This window comes from Glycine soja, chromosome 14 (genome assembly GCF_004193775.1).
Source record: "Glycine soja cultivar W05 chromosome 14, ASM419377v2, whole genome shotgun sequence".
In the NCBI taxonomy this organism is placed as follows: Eukaryota; Viridiplantae; Streptophyta; class Magnoliopsida; order Fabales; family Fabaceae; genus Glycine; species Glycine soja.
Window position 1 is genome coordinate 2,020,828 of NC_041015.1, and position 17,949 is coordinate 2,038,776.

At 31.5% G+C, this 17,949-nt stretch overlaps 1 protein-coding gene across 4 annotated transcripts; it reads left to right on the forward strand.

Annotated features, from left to right (window-relative positions):
* Positions 1–9,530: 9,530 nt before the first annotated feature.
* On the forward strand, positions 9,531–17,443 carry LOC114383718 (agamous-like MADS-box protein AGL5). 4 transcript variants are annotated; one of them, XM_028343449.1, is made up of 9 exons: positions 9,531–9,779; positions 10,047–10,282; positions 13,687–13,768; positions 15,107–15,168; positions 15,254–15,353; positions 15,566–15,607; positions 15,916–15,957; positions 16,059–16,225; positions 17,078–17,443. In XM_028343449.1, the coding sequence occupies exons 2-9, from the start codon at positions 10,053–10,055 to the stop codon at positions 17,121–17,123; spliced, it is 771 nt and encodes a 256-aa protein (XP_028199250.1). In that variant the 5' UTR covers positions 9,531–9,779; positions 10,047–10,052; the 3' UTR covers positions 17,124–17,443. The 4 variants fall into 4 exon arrangements, with proteins under 4 accessions (XP_028199250.1, XP_028199252.1, XP_028199251.1 ...); XM_028343451.1 differs by having other exon boundaries at positions 9,535–9,779; positions 17,049–17,443; XM_028343450.1 differs by lacking the exon at positions 9,531–9,779 and having other exon boundaries at positions 9,794–10,282; positions 17,049–17,443.
* The last annotated feature ends 506 nt before the right edge of the window (positions 17,444–17,949 follow it).

The following is a 17,949-nucleotide window of genomic DNA, read 5'->3' on the forward strand; positions in this document are numbered from 1 at the left end:
CTCTTCCTCAGCAGGTATTACTACTCTATCTTTCCAATACAGTAAGCCTTCCCTAACTGTATAATGACTTGCATCAGCACCTTGCTTGTATGTCTCCATCAACTGTTTCAAATGAGGATCACTAATTAGTCTAGCTCTCAATTCTTCCAAGAAGATAGAATGAGGTTCTGACCATGCTAGCATAAACATTCTTGATAAAGCATCAGCTGCTTGATTATCTTTCCCAGGCTTATATTCAATCTTGAAATCATACCCTAAGAATTTGTGTAACCAAGCTTGTTGTTCAGGGGTTTGTAAAGACTGATCCATCAAACTTTTCAAACTTCTTTTATCAGTCCTGATAATGAATTTGTTGCCTAATAAGTAGTGTCTGAATTTGGATAGAGCCTCAGTAATAGCTAGCAACTCCCTGGTATAAGCTGATTGTTTCTGCATTCTAGGTGCCAATTTTTTTGAAAAATAAGCAATTGGGTGGCCATTCTGTCCCAACACTGCTCCCACACCAATACCTGATGCATCAGTTTCCAGAATAAATGGTTGAGAAAAATCTGGTAGTGATAATACTGGAGCCTCCGTCATGGCTTTTTTGAGCTTGACAAATGCTGCTTCTGCTTCATTATTCCATAAGAAACTGTCTTTTTGTAAAAGATCAGTTAATGGTCCAGCAATATTGGCATAAGATTTAATAAATCTTCTATAATAGCCTGTTAAGCCTAGAAATCCCCTTAACTGCTTGACATTATTTGGAGTAGGCCAATCTAATACTGCTTGTACCTTTGTATTCTCCATGGAAACTCCTAACCCAGATACCTTGTGGCCCAAGTAATCAACTTCTGTATCTCCAAATGAACATTTGGACAATCTAGCAAATAACTGATGTTGCTTCAAGGTCTGTAGCACAGATTCCAAGTGCTTGAGATGATCCTTCCAAGAAGCACTATATATCAAGATGTCATCAAAAAACACAAGAACAAATTTTCTGAGAGCAAACTGAAATATTTTGTTCATTAAGCATTGGAATGTGGCTGGTGCATTAGTAAGACCAAATGGCATCACTAACCATTCATAATGGCCATGATGTGTTCTAAAAGCAGTTTTCTCTCTATCCTCAGGCTGTACCAGAATTTGATGGTATCCAGACCTCAAATCCAGTTTTGAAAAATATTGAGCTCCATGTAGTTCATCTAGCAGTTCATCCACTGTTGGCATTGGAAAGCTATCCTTCACAGTGATTGCATTCAAAGCTCTATAATCTGTGCAGAATCTCCAACTTCCATCTTTCTTCTTAACAAGCAGTATGGGTGAGGAAAATGGACTGTTACTTGGTTGAATGATGCCTTGAACCAACATTTCTTGTATCATCTTTTCAATCTGATCCTTTTGTGTGTGAGGATATCTGTATGGTCTTACTTTAACGGGGCCTGACCCTTGTTTCAGTGGTATAGCATGATCCTGTTCCCTCTGAGGTGGCAGTGATGCTGGTACTGCAAACACTTGAGCATAAGTGTGGAGTAAGATGGCCAATTCAGGATCAATATTTGTTGGTAAATCCTTCAAAGTGTCTTCTGGTACTTCCTTCTGAATCAATTGTATTGCAAAGCACTCTTCAATTGACTTTGTGTTTTGCAATCTTCTGAAATGATGGAGCTGAGCCTGTGTTGCTTCTGAATTACCTTCACCTTGTAAAGTAATGAATTTATCATTTTGGAAGAATTTCAAGGTCAATGATGCATAGTCAGCTACATGAGGACCTAATGTTGCTAACCATGTGGACCCCAATATCACATCTGCACCAGAAATTTGTAACAAGTACACTGGCACTTTCACTTCTTGGCCTTGAATATGTAATGGTAATTGCTGAACAATTCCTTCTGCACTCAGAATCTGTCCATTTCCCACTAAAACTCGAAGATTAGGAGCTGGTTCCACTGGTAACTTAAGCACCTGAGCCACTCTAGGCTGAATGAAGTTGTCAGAGCTACCTCCATCCACCAATATCTTAACTGCTATGCCTCCCACTTGGCCAGTAAATCGAATAGTGCCCACACCATTTGATCCTCTCATAGCATTTAAGGACAAATGATGAGTATCATCATCCATGTTAGCTTCTTCAGTCACCATTACCTGTTCATCAGTTTGATCCTCATCTGTTTCCTCCAGTTGTAACAGCATAACTTGTCTATTAGGACACTTGTGTGCAGGGGAAAATTTTTCATCACAAAAGTAACACAGATTCTTTTCTCTTCTCAATTGAATCTCAGCAGGGGAAATTTTTTTGATGTTTTGGTTTCGAAGGTTGAATGGTTTGGTTGATGGTGTAGGTAGAAGTGGTGGTAAATTTGGTTTTGGATTGTCATTTTTTTGGTTAGTTGGTGGATATTTCTGTGTGGCTGAAGTGTTTGAGGTAAAATTTCTGGCTAGGTTTGAGAATGTTTTTGTTTTAGGTGGTGAAGTGTATTTTTCTTCAAATAATTTGGCCAATGCAACTGCCTTGGTTAAGGTACGGGGTTCCATTGCTTTCACATCCCTGCTGATTTCTTCCTGCAACCCACTAACAAAGCAATCCAAAATTGCCTCTGCACTTAATCCATCTACTCTATTTACTAGAGCAGTGAATTGCATATAATATTCATTCACAGTTGCAGATTGATTCAGTTTAAACAAAGTAGCACGAGGACAGTCATAAGCAGATGGTCCAAAATCAAGTTCTAAGGCTCTAGTAAATGCTTGCCATGAACTGAATGGTTCAGTTTTTTGAAGCATTTGATACCAAGGGACAACATCCTGATCTAAATGTACTGAAGCAATAATCAATCTATCAGCATCTGGTGTTGCATAGTAATCGAAAAATTGTTCAGCCTTGAATATCCACTCCATCACATTTTTTCCATCAAAGCGAGGAAAATCAAGTTTGACAGATCTCACCTGAAACGAACTTCTCTGCTGCTCTTTCTGTGAGTTCGATGCACCATGGGAAGACATCGGAATGTTTTGTAGACGCTGCAGCACCTGTGACATTACTGCATTCAGTTGTGAGAATTGAGAATCATTCGTCGACTGCATCACTTCAATCTTCTCCATCTGAGCGTGATTTGTAGCTTCCAACCGTTCAATATGGTTCTGAAGATCGTCACTAACACGAGTAATCGCATCAGCGTTTTTCTTCAATTCTGCATAAACCTCCTTCATACGGGTGTTGTCTGCCATGGTGAGATGAAAGCACCAATGTAATGCTAAGTAATTAATGAAACAGTAATTCAATTGGAAAGGGACGAAGTACTTTTATTGATGGATAACAACTCTTAGTTTTCAGTGTGAAAATAAGAGCAAAAGTACAAGATGCAAAAGAAATTCAGAATGGAAGAGAGAATAATCAGAGAGGAAGAGAATTTTCATTCATCATACATCATGCCTATCACACTCCCACTACTTTCCCTTATACACTAGTGGGATTCCGTTATTTTCCAACTTGGTTTCTTCTCTCTCTTCCCACGTCCCAATTCCTCAAAATCAGCAAGTTTGTTATGCAATCCTCTCTCACTTGATGACTCAGCAGTCTTGTTAACCTTCTCCCCACGTGACATTCCATTCGTTACACTGAATCTACTCCGTAAGCGTTGACTTCAAAAACAATATTTGTGTGATAAAATTTTTCGATGATGATCAAGTTATTCCTCTGTGGCTCTGTCCATTAACTTCTTATTTGGTGAGTAATTTGTTGAATGTATTATTCATCGTACAAGAAGTACCTATTTTTTGGCTAGAAAATTAACAAAGGCATTCGAGTCAACTACATTCCCATTCACATTGAAGCAAGATTTTGGTATACATCCAATACAATGCATCTGGATGGTTACTGAAATAATGTGAGGCTTTGCAAGGAAATAACTAGCATCTCTAGGAATCAGTGTTCAACGCAAGTAAACCATTTTCAGCACATGAAAGATTCTCAGCAATCATAGTTGAAGTGTAGAAATCAGTGTTCTTGTCCTACATTCTTCACTCTGTCCCATCTCCAAAAATCCTTGTTCCTGTTCTTTTTTCTTTTTCTTATGTGAGTATAAAGATAATACTTGGTGGGAAAAATATCCGTGGGGACTTGAGTCACATAATTGACACCTAAAAAGAAAATTAGAGAACAGAGAGAAAGGCGTAAATTCTATTGTTGTTTATGTTTAGACACCTAAATTCAAGCGTCTCTCATTTTTGTCACATCTTATCACCAATCATTTATCTTTCTTCTTTTCCTAGCTTATCACTAATTCAGTCGTAAGGGATACCAAATATTAATTTACTTTATCAAACAGTATTACTTGCTCATAGTTAACATGATAAAATACTTTCGGTAATTTATCACGTTTAAAACTACATAGTGCATTGTTTTACCTTCTAACTAATTTAATCACCAAGTGTTTATGCTTTCATAGACCTTCTGATTTATATTAGCATGTATTCGGAATTCTTTTTCTCTGGGAAATACCTGTGAATTGTCATAGTTGTAAGTGTTGAATGGTCATATAAATGCATACAACTAACTTTAATTAGCTCTCATGTGATCGATCAGAAATTGTCAAGAAAAAGATGATTGTATGCCCAAATTTCAGACACCATGATTATGAGTAGGTATGAAGGAATAATTGCACTTATCAATGGGTTATTATCAAACCCCTTTCCATGTTAGAACAACGTGGTCCTTAAAGAAGAAACTTCAAGGATTCAAATTTCCTTTTATGATGTTAGGTCACGTACGTAGGAGGCTAGGACATAGAATGTAGCCTTAATATTGGCATTAAATTGTTCCGAACAGATGGCATGGGGAAAATTTGAATTTGTAAGGTTCAACAAAACAATGGTATAGAATTAAATATATGTTGCTAGAGAATGAAATCTAAATAATGGCTAGGGACCATTCACAATGCAGCTAACTAAATTGATGAATATGCCTATAAAATTATTAGATGGCACTAGTTACTGGCAAGCTATACGTGTTCCCGCAATACACTAGTTTACATTGAACCTAAGAGAAACTCATTGCATTACCAAAACTTCAACTCGAGTGTTTCGTTCACACTAATGTGATTTGAGTTCGATCATCAGATTTTTATTAGTAAGCGATGTGTATGGTTGTAGTTTACCAGTTTTTTTTTTTTTTGTGAAATAAAAGGAATTGTAGTTTAACAGGTCTTAGACAGTTTTCTTTATGGTTGCATGGTTCTGTTTGGAAGGTACCACTGGTACCCTTTTAGTATAATAATAAATTTTTCCTTTGGCTGATGAAAAAAAGGATGTGTAAATTTTACTATAAATTATCGCTGACATTAATATAGTCTTTGCCAAGGAGATGTGTTTTTCCTTAATCTAATTTTTTTATGAGAAAAAAAAGAAGAAACTCATTGCATTTGATAAAATACATATGGCATTAGGAATTGAGAAAGATTTCCTTTGTCTGGTCCGCATCTTCAGTGGATTATATTTTACAACAGACAAATTTGAAAGATAGATAATTAATTACCATGCTTATTTTCTTTGAGCAAGTTATATTGCCTACTCTTTCTTTGAGTTACTTCTATAGCATACTACCAAATGGAAGAAGTATTGGTAGATATATAACTTTTGTCATTCATATCTCAACGATGTGCTTATGTAGTTATGTTATTGAAGTTACATTAATTTCCATCGGCTCTTTTACTTTCCCATAGTATTTGATATCTGAAACAGAAATAGTTTGCACAGAGGGTCCTAATTTATTCATCAGTGAATAAATTAGATGGTGTGGTCTTGCAGAATCGTTTTCTTTTTTCTTTGCGAGAGGCATTTGAGTAAGACTAATCAAATCAAACTAATGAAGAGTTTTTTTTTCTTCAAATTCTTTTAGCTGTGCTTATAATTTTCAAACTGTCCAATTCAAAAATGGTGAGTATATATATTCATTAAGTGTAGTTCAATTGATGATATACACTAAATTATTAACAAGAATATAAATTTGATTTACATATAATATATTTTTGGGAAGAAATAATGAATATGCAACTACATCTTATATCAAGTGATTACGATTATTATTCTAAAGAATAATATTAATTGTATATATGTACATGAAAAGATATATAATAAATGATTACATGCACAATTTTATTTGCGAAATCATTTTCTGGTTGAAGTATGCTAATAACTTGTAATCTGCCAGACTGCCCCTATATCTTGCAAATGAAGATGTAATCATTTCTATACCTAATAGAGTTTTGGGAGCAATGATGAACAGTATATCCATTTTTTTAAACCGCGGTAATTAAATTATTTTTACTTTGTAATGAAACACTCTCACCAGGTTTGGTCCTTTTAATAATTTAATCATATTAAATTTTTTTATGTACAAAAATTTAAACTTAATAATAACTGATACAAATTACCCGAACATATATATCATCTAAACCACTGTCTTATCTGAGAGTAAAACATACAAATTATTATAGAGCATAATTATCGTCTTACCCCTTATATTTCTTCTAACTAGAATATGTGTTCACATTATCTATTTCATCGACATGATTGACGAACCATACCGTTATTAATTTGCTGCATTGTAGAGGGCTTTAAATAGATTGCACGCTGTTATTCTTTATCTGTATGAGATGCTAAGGCATCTCTTAATTTATTCTTGTGTGTATAAAAAAAAGAAAATATGCTTGCATTCCAATACTCCAACCTCTTAAGTATATTAAGATCAACGGTGTATTAAAGACACAACCAAACAACGATCAGTATTAATATGTTAAATATCACTTTTGGTCTTTAATTTATCTTTTTTTATTCAATTTGATTTTCTTCATCTTTTAAAATATTCATTTTAGTCTTAACTCGAGTCTGTTACGCAGAAGTTATAATTTCTAACTTTCGGTCGACACACAGAAATTTTGATTAAATGCGGAAACACACAGTTAAAAGAAGAAACAAAAAAGGAGTTTAAACTCAGGAAAAGATTTCAATATGCTTCAATTCTAATGTGAAAATTTGTAGCTCTCATTGACGTAAGGTTATGCTCTGGATTTAGGCCCAACATCTATTACTTCAATGTTTGACTAATTACTTGGTTCAGAACTTAGGTTAGTCTCTTTATGTATCATAGGTACGATTAATCAGTCATACGTTTGATTCTAATTATGTAATCTGAAAAAAAAATATTATTATTATTTTAAATAAATTCGATTAACTATTACACATGCACACCTTATAAACTGCATTCATATATTTTGAAATCAAGGGCTTAAACGCGCCACTAAAACTTGAAGATAACCGTGTTACGAAATTATCATTTTCTGTTATTAACTTCAACGTTTATTTTTTAGTAGTATCTTTTCTTTTCTTTGTCCATAAAAGCTTATATTATTTAAATTTTCTTAATTAATTTTAAACACAATAGTTAGTTTTTTTTACTGCAATACAATAGTTAGTTAATTACATCAACCTAACATGTGTTTATATTATAGTAAAAAATAAATTACAATTCTTAATTGTTCCTTTAACTAGATGGTGCCTTGGAAGGAGATATAGCTAAGAGCATTCAAATATTAAGTGTAAATTGTTTTTCTAGATCAAACCTTGAGGTTTATATAGGAATGTATCACAACTGATTGATCTGTTATTCTCGCAAGAGTATATTGTGTGATTCAATCTGTTTTATCTGTTGTTTTGAGATCCTCAGGCACATACCACGAGTGATTAAAGTGCTTAACAACTAAACATTGCAAAAAGTGGAATGCTAAACTGGTAATCAGGAATTCCTTGGTCGATACATGAGGGCATGAAACAAAGGGAGCTCCAACTGAACCTAATGACGAAATCCGACGGAAGGGACTCAAGGAGTGCACTAATATATAAGAATCTTTATAGATGTATAAGTACCTTGTCTCGTATCATGCAAGTAGACACTCCAACAACAAAAACAAATACAATGGTTTGACTTCATAGATATTTTGTTCCTGATGATGAGTCTATATATGTACCCGCCATAACTCCATAAGGGTGCATGTGAGGTCACACCGTTGTGTCCTAACACATTGTAACACCTAATTCAAAAGAATGTTTAATGAAGATAATTTAAATATTAACTAAGTCATTCAAATCAACAAGGTACTGGAAAGTCACGAGAAGGAAGAAAATTTGCAACTGAAAATACAAGGTAGACATTGAAGAATTAAGATTATGATTAGGACGTCTCAGGGGAAGCCTATGCAGAGACGTCAACATAAACCTGGTCAAATTCTGTAATAAAAAAAATAATGAATCATACTAACACTCCATGGAAACGGAATTTAATGATATTACACTAAGTATTTTTCTTTTTTTTTATCATGACTTAATTCATATAATATCGTAAATTAAGAAACATTGTATTAACGAAAATACACAGAATTATGTTGCTATCTAAATGGAAAGAAATATGTATAAAATCAACCAAAAGACCTATGAAATATAATATTAATAAACCTAGCTCACATACTTAAGATGTAAATATACTGCGCAATATTCACATATATTTGGCTTCATATTTGGGAAATTATTTTTAAGTCTAAAATTAATTTTAAATTGAAGTAATTTTAGATAACTTTTGCTTCTAATGAAAAATTATATAAAAATTTACTATTAACTTATTATTAAACATTCAAACAATCTTAAAAACAATTTTCAATAAAATTAATTTAATTCAAAATCAATTTTATATTTTTACTCAAATATTGTATGCGTGTTTAGATGAGATTTAGTAAAATTAATTTTAAAATGATATAATTTATATTTGAATGTTTTTTATTCTAAATGGGTGTTGTAGTAAAACTCTATAAGGTTTTTTCATTCAATACAAAAGCAAAAATTACTTAGTGTGTATTGATAAGTATCACTAAAATTGATTTTGAAGTTATATGTTTCATATTTGAATGTTCTTTTTTATCAATTCTAAAACTCAAAATTCTTTAACGTGAAAACATTTAAAAATTTATTTAACAAAAACTGATATTTCAACATTATAGAGAATCTAATATGACACCACACACTTAAAGTTTTCTCAATTCAATCAATTCGAGATGCAAAATTGATTTTTCAACATAAAACAAACATATGAATATTATTTAAAATTGTGTGACCTGATATTTCAAGGTGATTCTAAATCATTATTTAACATGAATCGAAACTTAATTTGTCTTAAATTCAAAAAATGCAAGAGTTGGGTTGAGTGAGCAATTGAAAACTCAGGTTTCAAGCATGAGAGAAAGAGAAACGGGGCTGAAGTGGAGGCAAACAAATCTAGATTAGATTCTAGCCGGATAAAATGCCAAAACTCAAAATCCAAGAAGCAACCCTGCAGCTATGCTTCAAAAATTCAAGCTTTCCAAGTTTTTGCGTGCAAACTTACGTTCACGTCCCTCTCATTGGAATTGAATGAAACCCCACACATTAACAAAGTCACTTTCAAAAAGACACTTTCATTGTCCCTCCCTCACCTTTTTCCCATACATGAAGAAAAATGAACGGTTAATTCATTGAGCATGAAAGTTGACAGGTGAAATCCCAAACCCCTTCTCACTATACCCTTTTTCTTTTATTCTCCAAATATTACACAAGGAGTTACTACCAAATTATTATTTTCAGTACTGAGAGTTGGAGGGTCTATTTTCTGTCCATAAATACCTGTCTCATACGCCATCTCACTTCTATATTTTGCAACATTTTCTCCTCACTTGTTGCATAACACCAAAGAACTACAAATAGTTCTCATTGCATAGGTACAACCTAATTAGATAGCTAGACACACACCCCTTGTTTCTTTCCATTCTGCCTTTGATTGATTATTATCTTCATATCAAGGACAAGCTTAATAGCTTATAGTTTAATGACCATTTTTTTTCCAAAGCTTCTTCTTTGGTTCTCCTAATTAATTTCATGCATCCCCCTTAATGAAGTGACACTCCAAAAATACCATCTTTGGTGTTTTACTTCTTTTTTTTTTTTTTTGCTAATTAAATTTTTTAACTAGATAGCTCTGGTTGCAGCCATAGATGGAATTTCCCAACGAAGCAATACCAGAAGGGTGTTCACAGAAGAAAACGGGAAGGGGGAAAATAGAAATCAAGCGGATCGAGAACACAACGAATAGGCAAGTTACCTTCTGCAAACGCCGTAACGGGTTGCTCAAGAAGGCTTATGAATTGTCTGTTCTGTGTGATGCTGAGGTTGCTCTTGTTGTCTTCTCAAGCCGTGGACGCCTCTATGAGTATGCCAACAACAGGTTCAAATATTCTTTTACTACTAATTCAACACCGTACTTTTTCTATCCTTCGATCTCATTTCATATCTTATGAACCATTTAAATAACACAAACCATATCTAGAAACAACAAGGGTTTTATATATGGGGTTATTAAGACCTTTTTTCTTATTATGATTATTTTTGTTTGTTATGTGGTATCATATATAACTGAAAGGCATAGTTAGCAGATAATCATATGAGATTAAGAGTTTAATTTTTTAATTTATATGTATGAAAAAATGTCTATTAAAAGAGGTTAATTATTTAAACAAGCATTAATACTTTGAAAAATTAGTTTTTTTTTAACTTCTGACCGATGAATACTCTAGGTTCCCCGTGTATATATCATTCTTTCTAACTCTTGTACTTAATTGTTTCTCTATCACGCGTCTTCCCAGTGATTTGTTTAGAAGGGTGCAGATCTGTGTAAGCGATAGAAATTATAGACGTTAAGGTGAAACAATATGAAGTATGTAGCAGATGAAGAGAAAGCTTTAGTTAGGGTTACAAAGATTTGCAGGTGAGAAATCTTAGCTTCCTGGTGTATCTGTTATTGTTAAGCTTTACCAATCCCTCTCTCTTGAGTTTCTCTCTCCACTTGTCATCCATCAAATCTTAAAAGGGTCTGGCCTGCTGCACAAAGCTGTCATGCACTCAATGAGCCGCTGCTTCCATCTTGACTCCTCCTTAATACCACTTATTTGTCAATATATAGTGACACAACACAAACATCTCATCCAATTGGGAGTTAGGGTTTCAGACTTTTCACTATTTAGTATTTAGTCACACCTCAATCACTTCAATTCGTTTTTCCATATGTACATAAAGTTGGAGGAAGACCACTTCAATTCTAATGAGAGATAGATCACGGGGAAATGCGCAGAAACTGCAAACTAATTAAATAACCCTTTCGGACTTTTATTCACATAGTAAACTTGTATATTTTTTATTATATATATATATATATATATATATATATATATATATATATATATCTTTTTATTGTATAATTTTTTATTAGATAACAAAAATGTAATTTGTACTAATATAGTTTCTCTTTTTAAGAATATTTTTATCTAAAGTATCACGAAGAAGCAATCAAATCGGATATTAGGGATCTTGATTCAAAATGGGTACAGTTTTCTTTAAAGTTGCAACAGAATTTTCACAGGATTAGTTGTTTATAATCAATTAAGGGCATTTTTAGTCTATAATGCTTCAATATTTTTTAAAATTCTTACTAAAGTATTCGTTATAAACTGTTTTTGAGCATAAAGTAAATAAATTTAAACTAATAAGTATATCGAGGGTTATGGATGTCCCAATTTGTTTCCCATTTTCGTAAATTTTGTCCTTTACATAATGGAGGAAAGTCTAATATGGTTAGGGCGTTTCCCAGCCCATATGGGTATTATCTGGTGATTTTACTTTAAATAACTTGAATTTCTTTTGGGTACGTAAAACAAAAAACAAAAAACAAATGAATGTAAGATGAAAAGGCAAAACGTGTAAAAGCAAACGTGTAAGAATTTGATTTTGTGCATAAAACTATAAAATTATGAAGTGTAGAGAAACAACTTTTAGGAGAAATAAATATTTTTAGAAGTGTAGAGACACAATTTTTATGAGAAACTACAAACTCATTTTCTCATCCTCATCTCCTATATTTCTTAAGAAAATACATCATAGTATTTAGATATTATTATTCTCGCTTCTGATGTCTTTACCCTAAGTAGCTAAAAGTAACATGATGATAGCAGATTCTAAGAATGGCTAAAGGCAAATTAGTTCTCTTTCCCATATGTTTTTATTGCTTTCATCATTGTGGAATAAAGCTTCTGATTCCTGACGTCAATTCTTTACCTATTCTCTCCATTATATATGTGTTTTGGACACTTCAATTAAAGAGAAATTTAAACTTACACCGGCCCACTGATGCAACATCGACCTCTTCCTGCATACTCAGTAAATAACCACTTTGTATTTGAACTTTAGAGAAGCTCAGACAGATGGGATTTACCATTCTTTAAGATCAAAAGAATGAAACTTCATGTGTTTAACCATACTCAATCAACTAGCTTGTTAATTTGTGTTCTTATTAGAAAAATTTAGAGAGGGCCTAACACTGTAAGGTAAACAAAGAAATTAAAGCAAAGAGATCAGTGAGCTATTTATATGAAAGAAAAATACTAATAACATTTTTTTAATATTAGTTATAATTATGAGTAAGACTCACTAGATAAGATTAAAAAAAAAATTATAATTTATAATAATTTTCAATCAATAACAAAGAATGTGTTAGATAATTTGTTTCTAATATTTCTCTTATATGTAATAGATGTAATGTAATTTCTCAATTTCATAGACTCCAATGGTTATTGAAATTAAAAATTATAAGATTTAAATATGTTTTTAGTCTTCATAAAATTAACATGTTATTTGGTTCTTATAAATTTTTTTCTTTACTTTCCATCCCTTTAAAATTTAAAATTATTGATGTTTTCCTTATAATATGAATAAATTTTGATTTTCATCCCTATAAAATATTTTTCTTATTTTAATCTCTAGAAATAATTTTTAAGATATTACATGTCAACATTGTACCATATATAGACACTAGTTGTTGTTACCTAAGAAGATCGCTTGACATTCCGTGAATAGGGGACGATTTAAGGACTTGAGAGATCTAAAATAAATTTAAAAATGAGATCTTTTATTTACTCATAAAATAATTTATTAAAATTATTATTATTTTAAAGAGAATAGAAATAAAAAAAGTTTTTTAGTTTCTTTAACAATTAACTATTAAATCTCTTTTTTCTAAACAAAGTTATGATATTGATGAAAAGTTATTACTTATTAATTGTTACTTATAGTACCAATAAAAAGATTAACAGTTACTTATAATATTTTAATTAAAATTTATTTTTAAATATAATTTTACAATAATTTTTTTTAAGGTATATTAGTACTAAAAAAAATTTGGGATCTTTTTTTTTTGAACCTAAAGCCGTTGTTTGGGCCTTAAGCCAGCCTGTCGCTGAACATATAAGCTATTAACGAATGTCACACAATAATAATAGAGATCAAAAATAAAATTTTAACTTTTTGCGGGATGAAAATTACAAGTAAAATTATAAGGAAAAAAAAATCAAAATTACTAATTTTATAGAAATTAAAAATATATTTAAGTCAAATTATAAAGATACACCCACTTTTATTACAATCTCAAAGCTTTTTTACCTAAGAATATAATGTCAAAGAAGATGAATTCATAATTAATTTGTAAACTACAGATTAAGTCGTCACCGTGTACGTGTTTTGGTAAAATTAGCATGTACTTTATCACATTTGTATGTTTCTATTTGTTGTATTGTTTTGCAGTGTTAGAGGAACGATCGATAGGTACAAGAAAGCATGTGCTGCCTCCACAAATCCAGAATCTGTCTCTGAAGCTAATACACAGGTATATTTAGTAAGCTAAAAAAAAATCAAAGAAATGATAGAAAATGCTCTTGTTTGGTTAATTTGGTCCAGAATAAATGTTGTTTTAAAATTACGGCATATTTTTCTTAATAGAATAACAGCGTGAAGGTTAATTATTTCAAGCTACAATCTTCTCAAAGCCACTAAAATCCTTTATCATTAGGATACTCTAATAGACTAATGCTTATTTTTGAATGTGACATTTACGAGTTCAAATGTTCAAGGGGCATCTTCACCAATATTTGACAGTTTGGTATTGAAGGGTGCAATGAGTCACACACGAGATAATGTTAAAATGGATCAAACCAATTCAATCCAATTTAATCTGCTCTCAACTCATAAAATTAAAAATGGATTGGACAAATTTTAAGAATGGGTTGAAAATAACAAGTAGTCTATTATGGGTTGGACTGAATTAATCATAAATTTAATATATATATATATATATATATATATATAATATTTAATTCATAAGTTGATTTATCCAATAAATAAATACTTTAAAAAATCTAAATATATTTTTATTATCGTAATAATACTATCTTATTACTAAATAATCTTAGTATAAGTGTTGTTTAAAATTTATCATGATGAAAAAAATATAAAGTAATGTAACATAATAACAAAACAAATAATAGTTTAAGTGATAATAGTTATGTTTCTTAATCAAATAATCCACTTAGATATAAAATAAATTATGTTATGAAAAAAAAAATATTCACTTTATACTCATAGTTCTTAAAAAATTAATATTATACTAATATCATTAAAAAAAATATGTTCAATAAAATTTCCACAAAATAATTCATAAAAGAATCCACCTGTTGACCCATTGAATTAGTAAGTTATGTAAATTTCACATTTAATCGCATAATGAAACTCAACCTATTTTGACGAGTTTAGGATGATTTGCGGAAATTTAACCTATTTTTTACGACATCATAGATTATATACAGGTTGAAATAGTTAGAGATCAGTTATCTATTAGCTCAATAAGATAACAGTTAAACTACTTAGTTTCTCCTTGAGTTATATATATATATATTACGTTTTTCTCTCATCATATATCAATAATACACATTATTTTGTTAATATCTCTCGTGTTCATGTTCTCTCTTCACTTGGGCTCTATAGACTATATCATGCATGTTTCTCAACACACAATTCAAATCATCACATTGAAAAATCAATTATTTGTTTTACACCTTATTCTGTGTTCTAGTTACATTTTAATTCTCCTATCACTAAATTAATTGCTATAACATAATGCTCCTCCACAAGGTTTCTCTAACTGCTCGACACTATTTATCAATACCAGTTTTATCAGCAGGAAGCGTCCAAATTAAAACGACAAATCAGAGACATTCAGAATCTAAACAGGTCAATGTTCCATTCTCTTAAAAATATTATTCAGCAGACTTCTCCAGTGAAATGAAAAAACTCAATGTGATTTTTTGCATTCCAGGCACATCCTTGGTGAAGCTCTTAGCTCTCTGAGTCTGAAGGAATTAAAGAACCTGGAGAGTAGACTGGAGAAAGGTTTAAGCAGAGTTAGATCCAGAAAGGTATTATACTATCAGCATGAAGCATCTTAAGCTTCTAAATATATAGGCATTGTGAATTTATGTAGATATGCAATAAGTTAGTAAAAAACTAGCAACTAATTAAGATAATTTCAGTTAGTATTTTGAATAAAATGGTTTGCCTATTATTTTGAAAATTCCAAGTTAGAATATCTCTATTCCTTTGGACTAACTACGCACTCCAATTCTTTCAGCATGAAACTTTGTTTGCCGATATCGAGTTCATGCAAAAGCGGGTACTCATCATTTCCTTCGATGCTATTAGCTTCTGCTTAACTTATTTGCTTCACACACACACACACACACATATATATATATATATCAAAGTTTTACGATATTGAAACCAAATACATATTTTCAATTAATAGGACCAAGAATATGAAACTGAAACGGGATAAACCCAGAAGAAATTCCAATAATCGTGAAAAATAAAGTAAAAATGGCATGACTGCTTCGTACGAAGGGAATTATAAAATCTTGCAAATTTATGCCTGATATTTATATTTCTTCTAACATGAACATTACACTTGCTGGAAAAATGCAGGAAATAGAGCTGCAAAACCATAATAATTTTCTGAGAGCTAAGGTGATCTCTTAATTCTCTCCAAGACTTATATATAAAGTGTATGTTGAGATGAATGATAATTAATAATATATAGTTGGTTGATGATGCATGCATGCATGTAGATAGCTGAACACGAGAAAGCACAACAACGGCAACAGGATATGATACCGGGAAATGTGTGCGAGTCAACCATACCTCCACAATCATATGACCGCAATTTCTTCCCTGTTAATCTCATAGATTCCAATAATCAATATTCAAATCAAGACCAGACTGCTCTTCAACTTGTGTAAGTACACTCATCATCCATTGTTAATTACAAGTTGTTGTTATTGAATGCCCTTTTAATAATTATTAATTGATGAAAACTAAAACAAGGTAGAGGGGCAATGACCAATGAAACAAACAACTTAATTACTTTCAACATTGTACCATTCCTTTATATGCATGCAACCATATATGCATTATATAAGGTTTTTAAATGGCTAATAACAACATGGGTTTTAGTGTGGGAACGTGGTTAGCGGACGTTCAACTTAAATGACTCAGGCTGTGTTTGTATTGCCCTTTAGCAGTTTCAACGCCAAAGCTTTCTCTCAGTAAAGTTGTGGTTCAACGTGCATTGGAACATAAGAAACAGTTCAACTTACATATATATCATTTGACTTGTTTTTAAGTCATCAATGTAGGATTTGTTATTCAGCATCTCCCCAATCCAAATGGCATAGCCAAGCTATAACTTGTTTTCAATAGTCAACCAGGATAAATTTCACATTTGATCGAGATTCAAAGATAATAGCTCCTAGTCAAGTCTTTTTTTTTTTAAATCCCTTTTCCTTTTTTGTTTATGACCATGTTTTCTTTTCTGGGCAGGTGGGTTTTTTTAATTTTCTTTCTTAATACTGTTTCTCGCTTTTGGATTTAGTGTTTTCTTATATATGAAATTTTTTGATAGAAAAAGATGAGTGGACACCAATATGGTAATATGCTGTGTTTTTTATATATATATAAATCCATAAGTTCATGATTTTGATAGATGATTCCCCATGGCAACATTAACTAACCATTTTGATATGTTTCTCGCTTCCTTAAATTCTCGCCTTTGGATGCAGCTGATAAACGATTTGAAATTATGCCGCAGCCTTTCAAGTGGTGTGGGATCCCTTACATCGTCCTATGTTTCGTGAAGGAGAGTGCCCTTAGAAACTCCTCTGCTAAAGTTCTTACAACGGAGAACAAGAGAAAAACTAATCAGCATTTGTACCAATACATCATTTGATATTGTTTATGTATCTTTCAATATATATAGTTTCTATTCAGTCCTGGCATATTGTATTTTTATGTTATAAATGCTTATTTCAATATGAACACTATATCTATCGAGGAGTAAAAGTTAACTGGGCGTCCGCATTATTCATCAAAGTTGGACAACAAAGAGGAGGGGATTAAAATCAGTGGGTTACTTTTGATTCTCAAGCATTTGAGGAATAACACAACTATTGTATTTGATTGTGTTGCAAGTCTTACGATGGGTAAAATAAAAATAAAAAATCAAAGTGAATAAGTTAGAAATGTTTGAGTTTATTAAGTTTAGACTTTTAGGACAACATGATACCTAAACTTAAACATTAAAGAGCCCAACCACATTCTATTATTAGGCCCGCAATCCATAATAAATTGCTCGGATAAATTTCCTTATAAACACTTATAGAAATGAAAATAAGTAAACTTAAATGAACTTCACCCATAGGTGAAAATTAGTAAGTTCTTTTTTTTTTTATCTTCTTTAAAAAATTAATTTAAACTTATATGTAACCTTTGTCAAAACATTATATATAAGTTAATTTTAATTTGTGTGTAATGCTTATTTCATTTTTACTTATTATTTTTTCTCTTATAATTACCAGAAAATTTATCTAAATAGGTACGTGTATTAGGAATAAGCTCTTCGGCTGCATGATTTCAACATAAATTAAGAATATACCCGCTCACTTGAGAGAAAAAAGTCACATA

Coding starts and splice junctions, on each gene's coding strand:
- LOC114383718 (XM_028343449.1), top strand. CDS start 10,053: ATGGAATTTCCCAACGAAGCAATACCAGAAGGGTGTTCACAGAAGAAA. Junction 13,769..15,106: donor TCTCTGAAGCTAATACACAG/GTATATTTAGTA, acceptor TATCAATACCAG/TTTTATCAGCAGGAAGCGTC. Junction 15,169..15,253: donor GACATTCAGAATCTAAACAG/GTCAATGTTCCA, acceptor TTTGCATTCCAG/GCACATCCTTGGTGAAGCTC.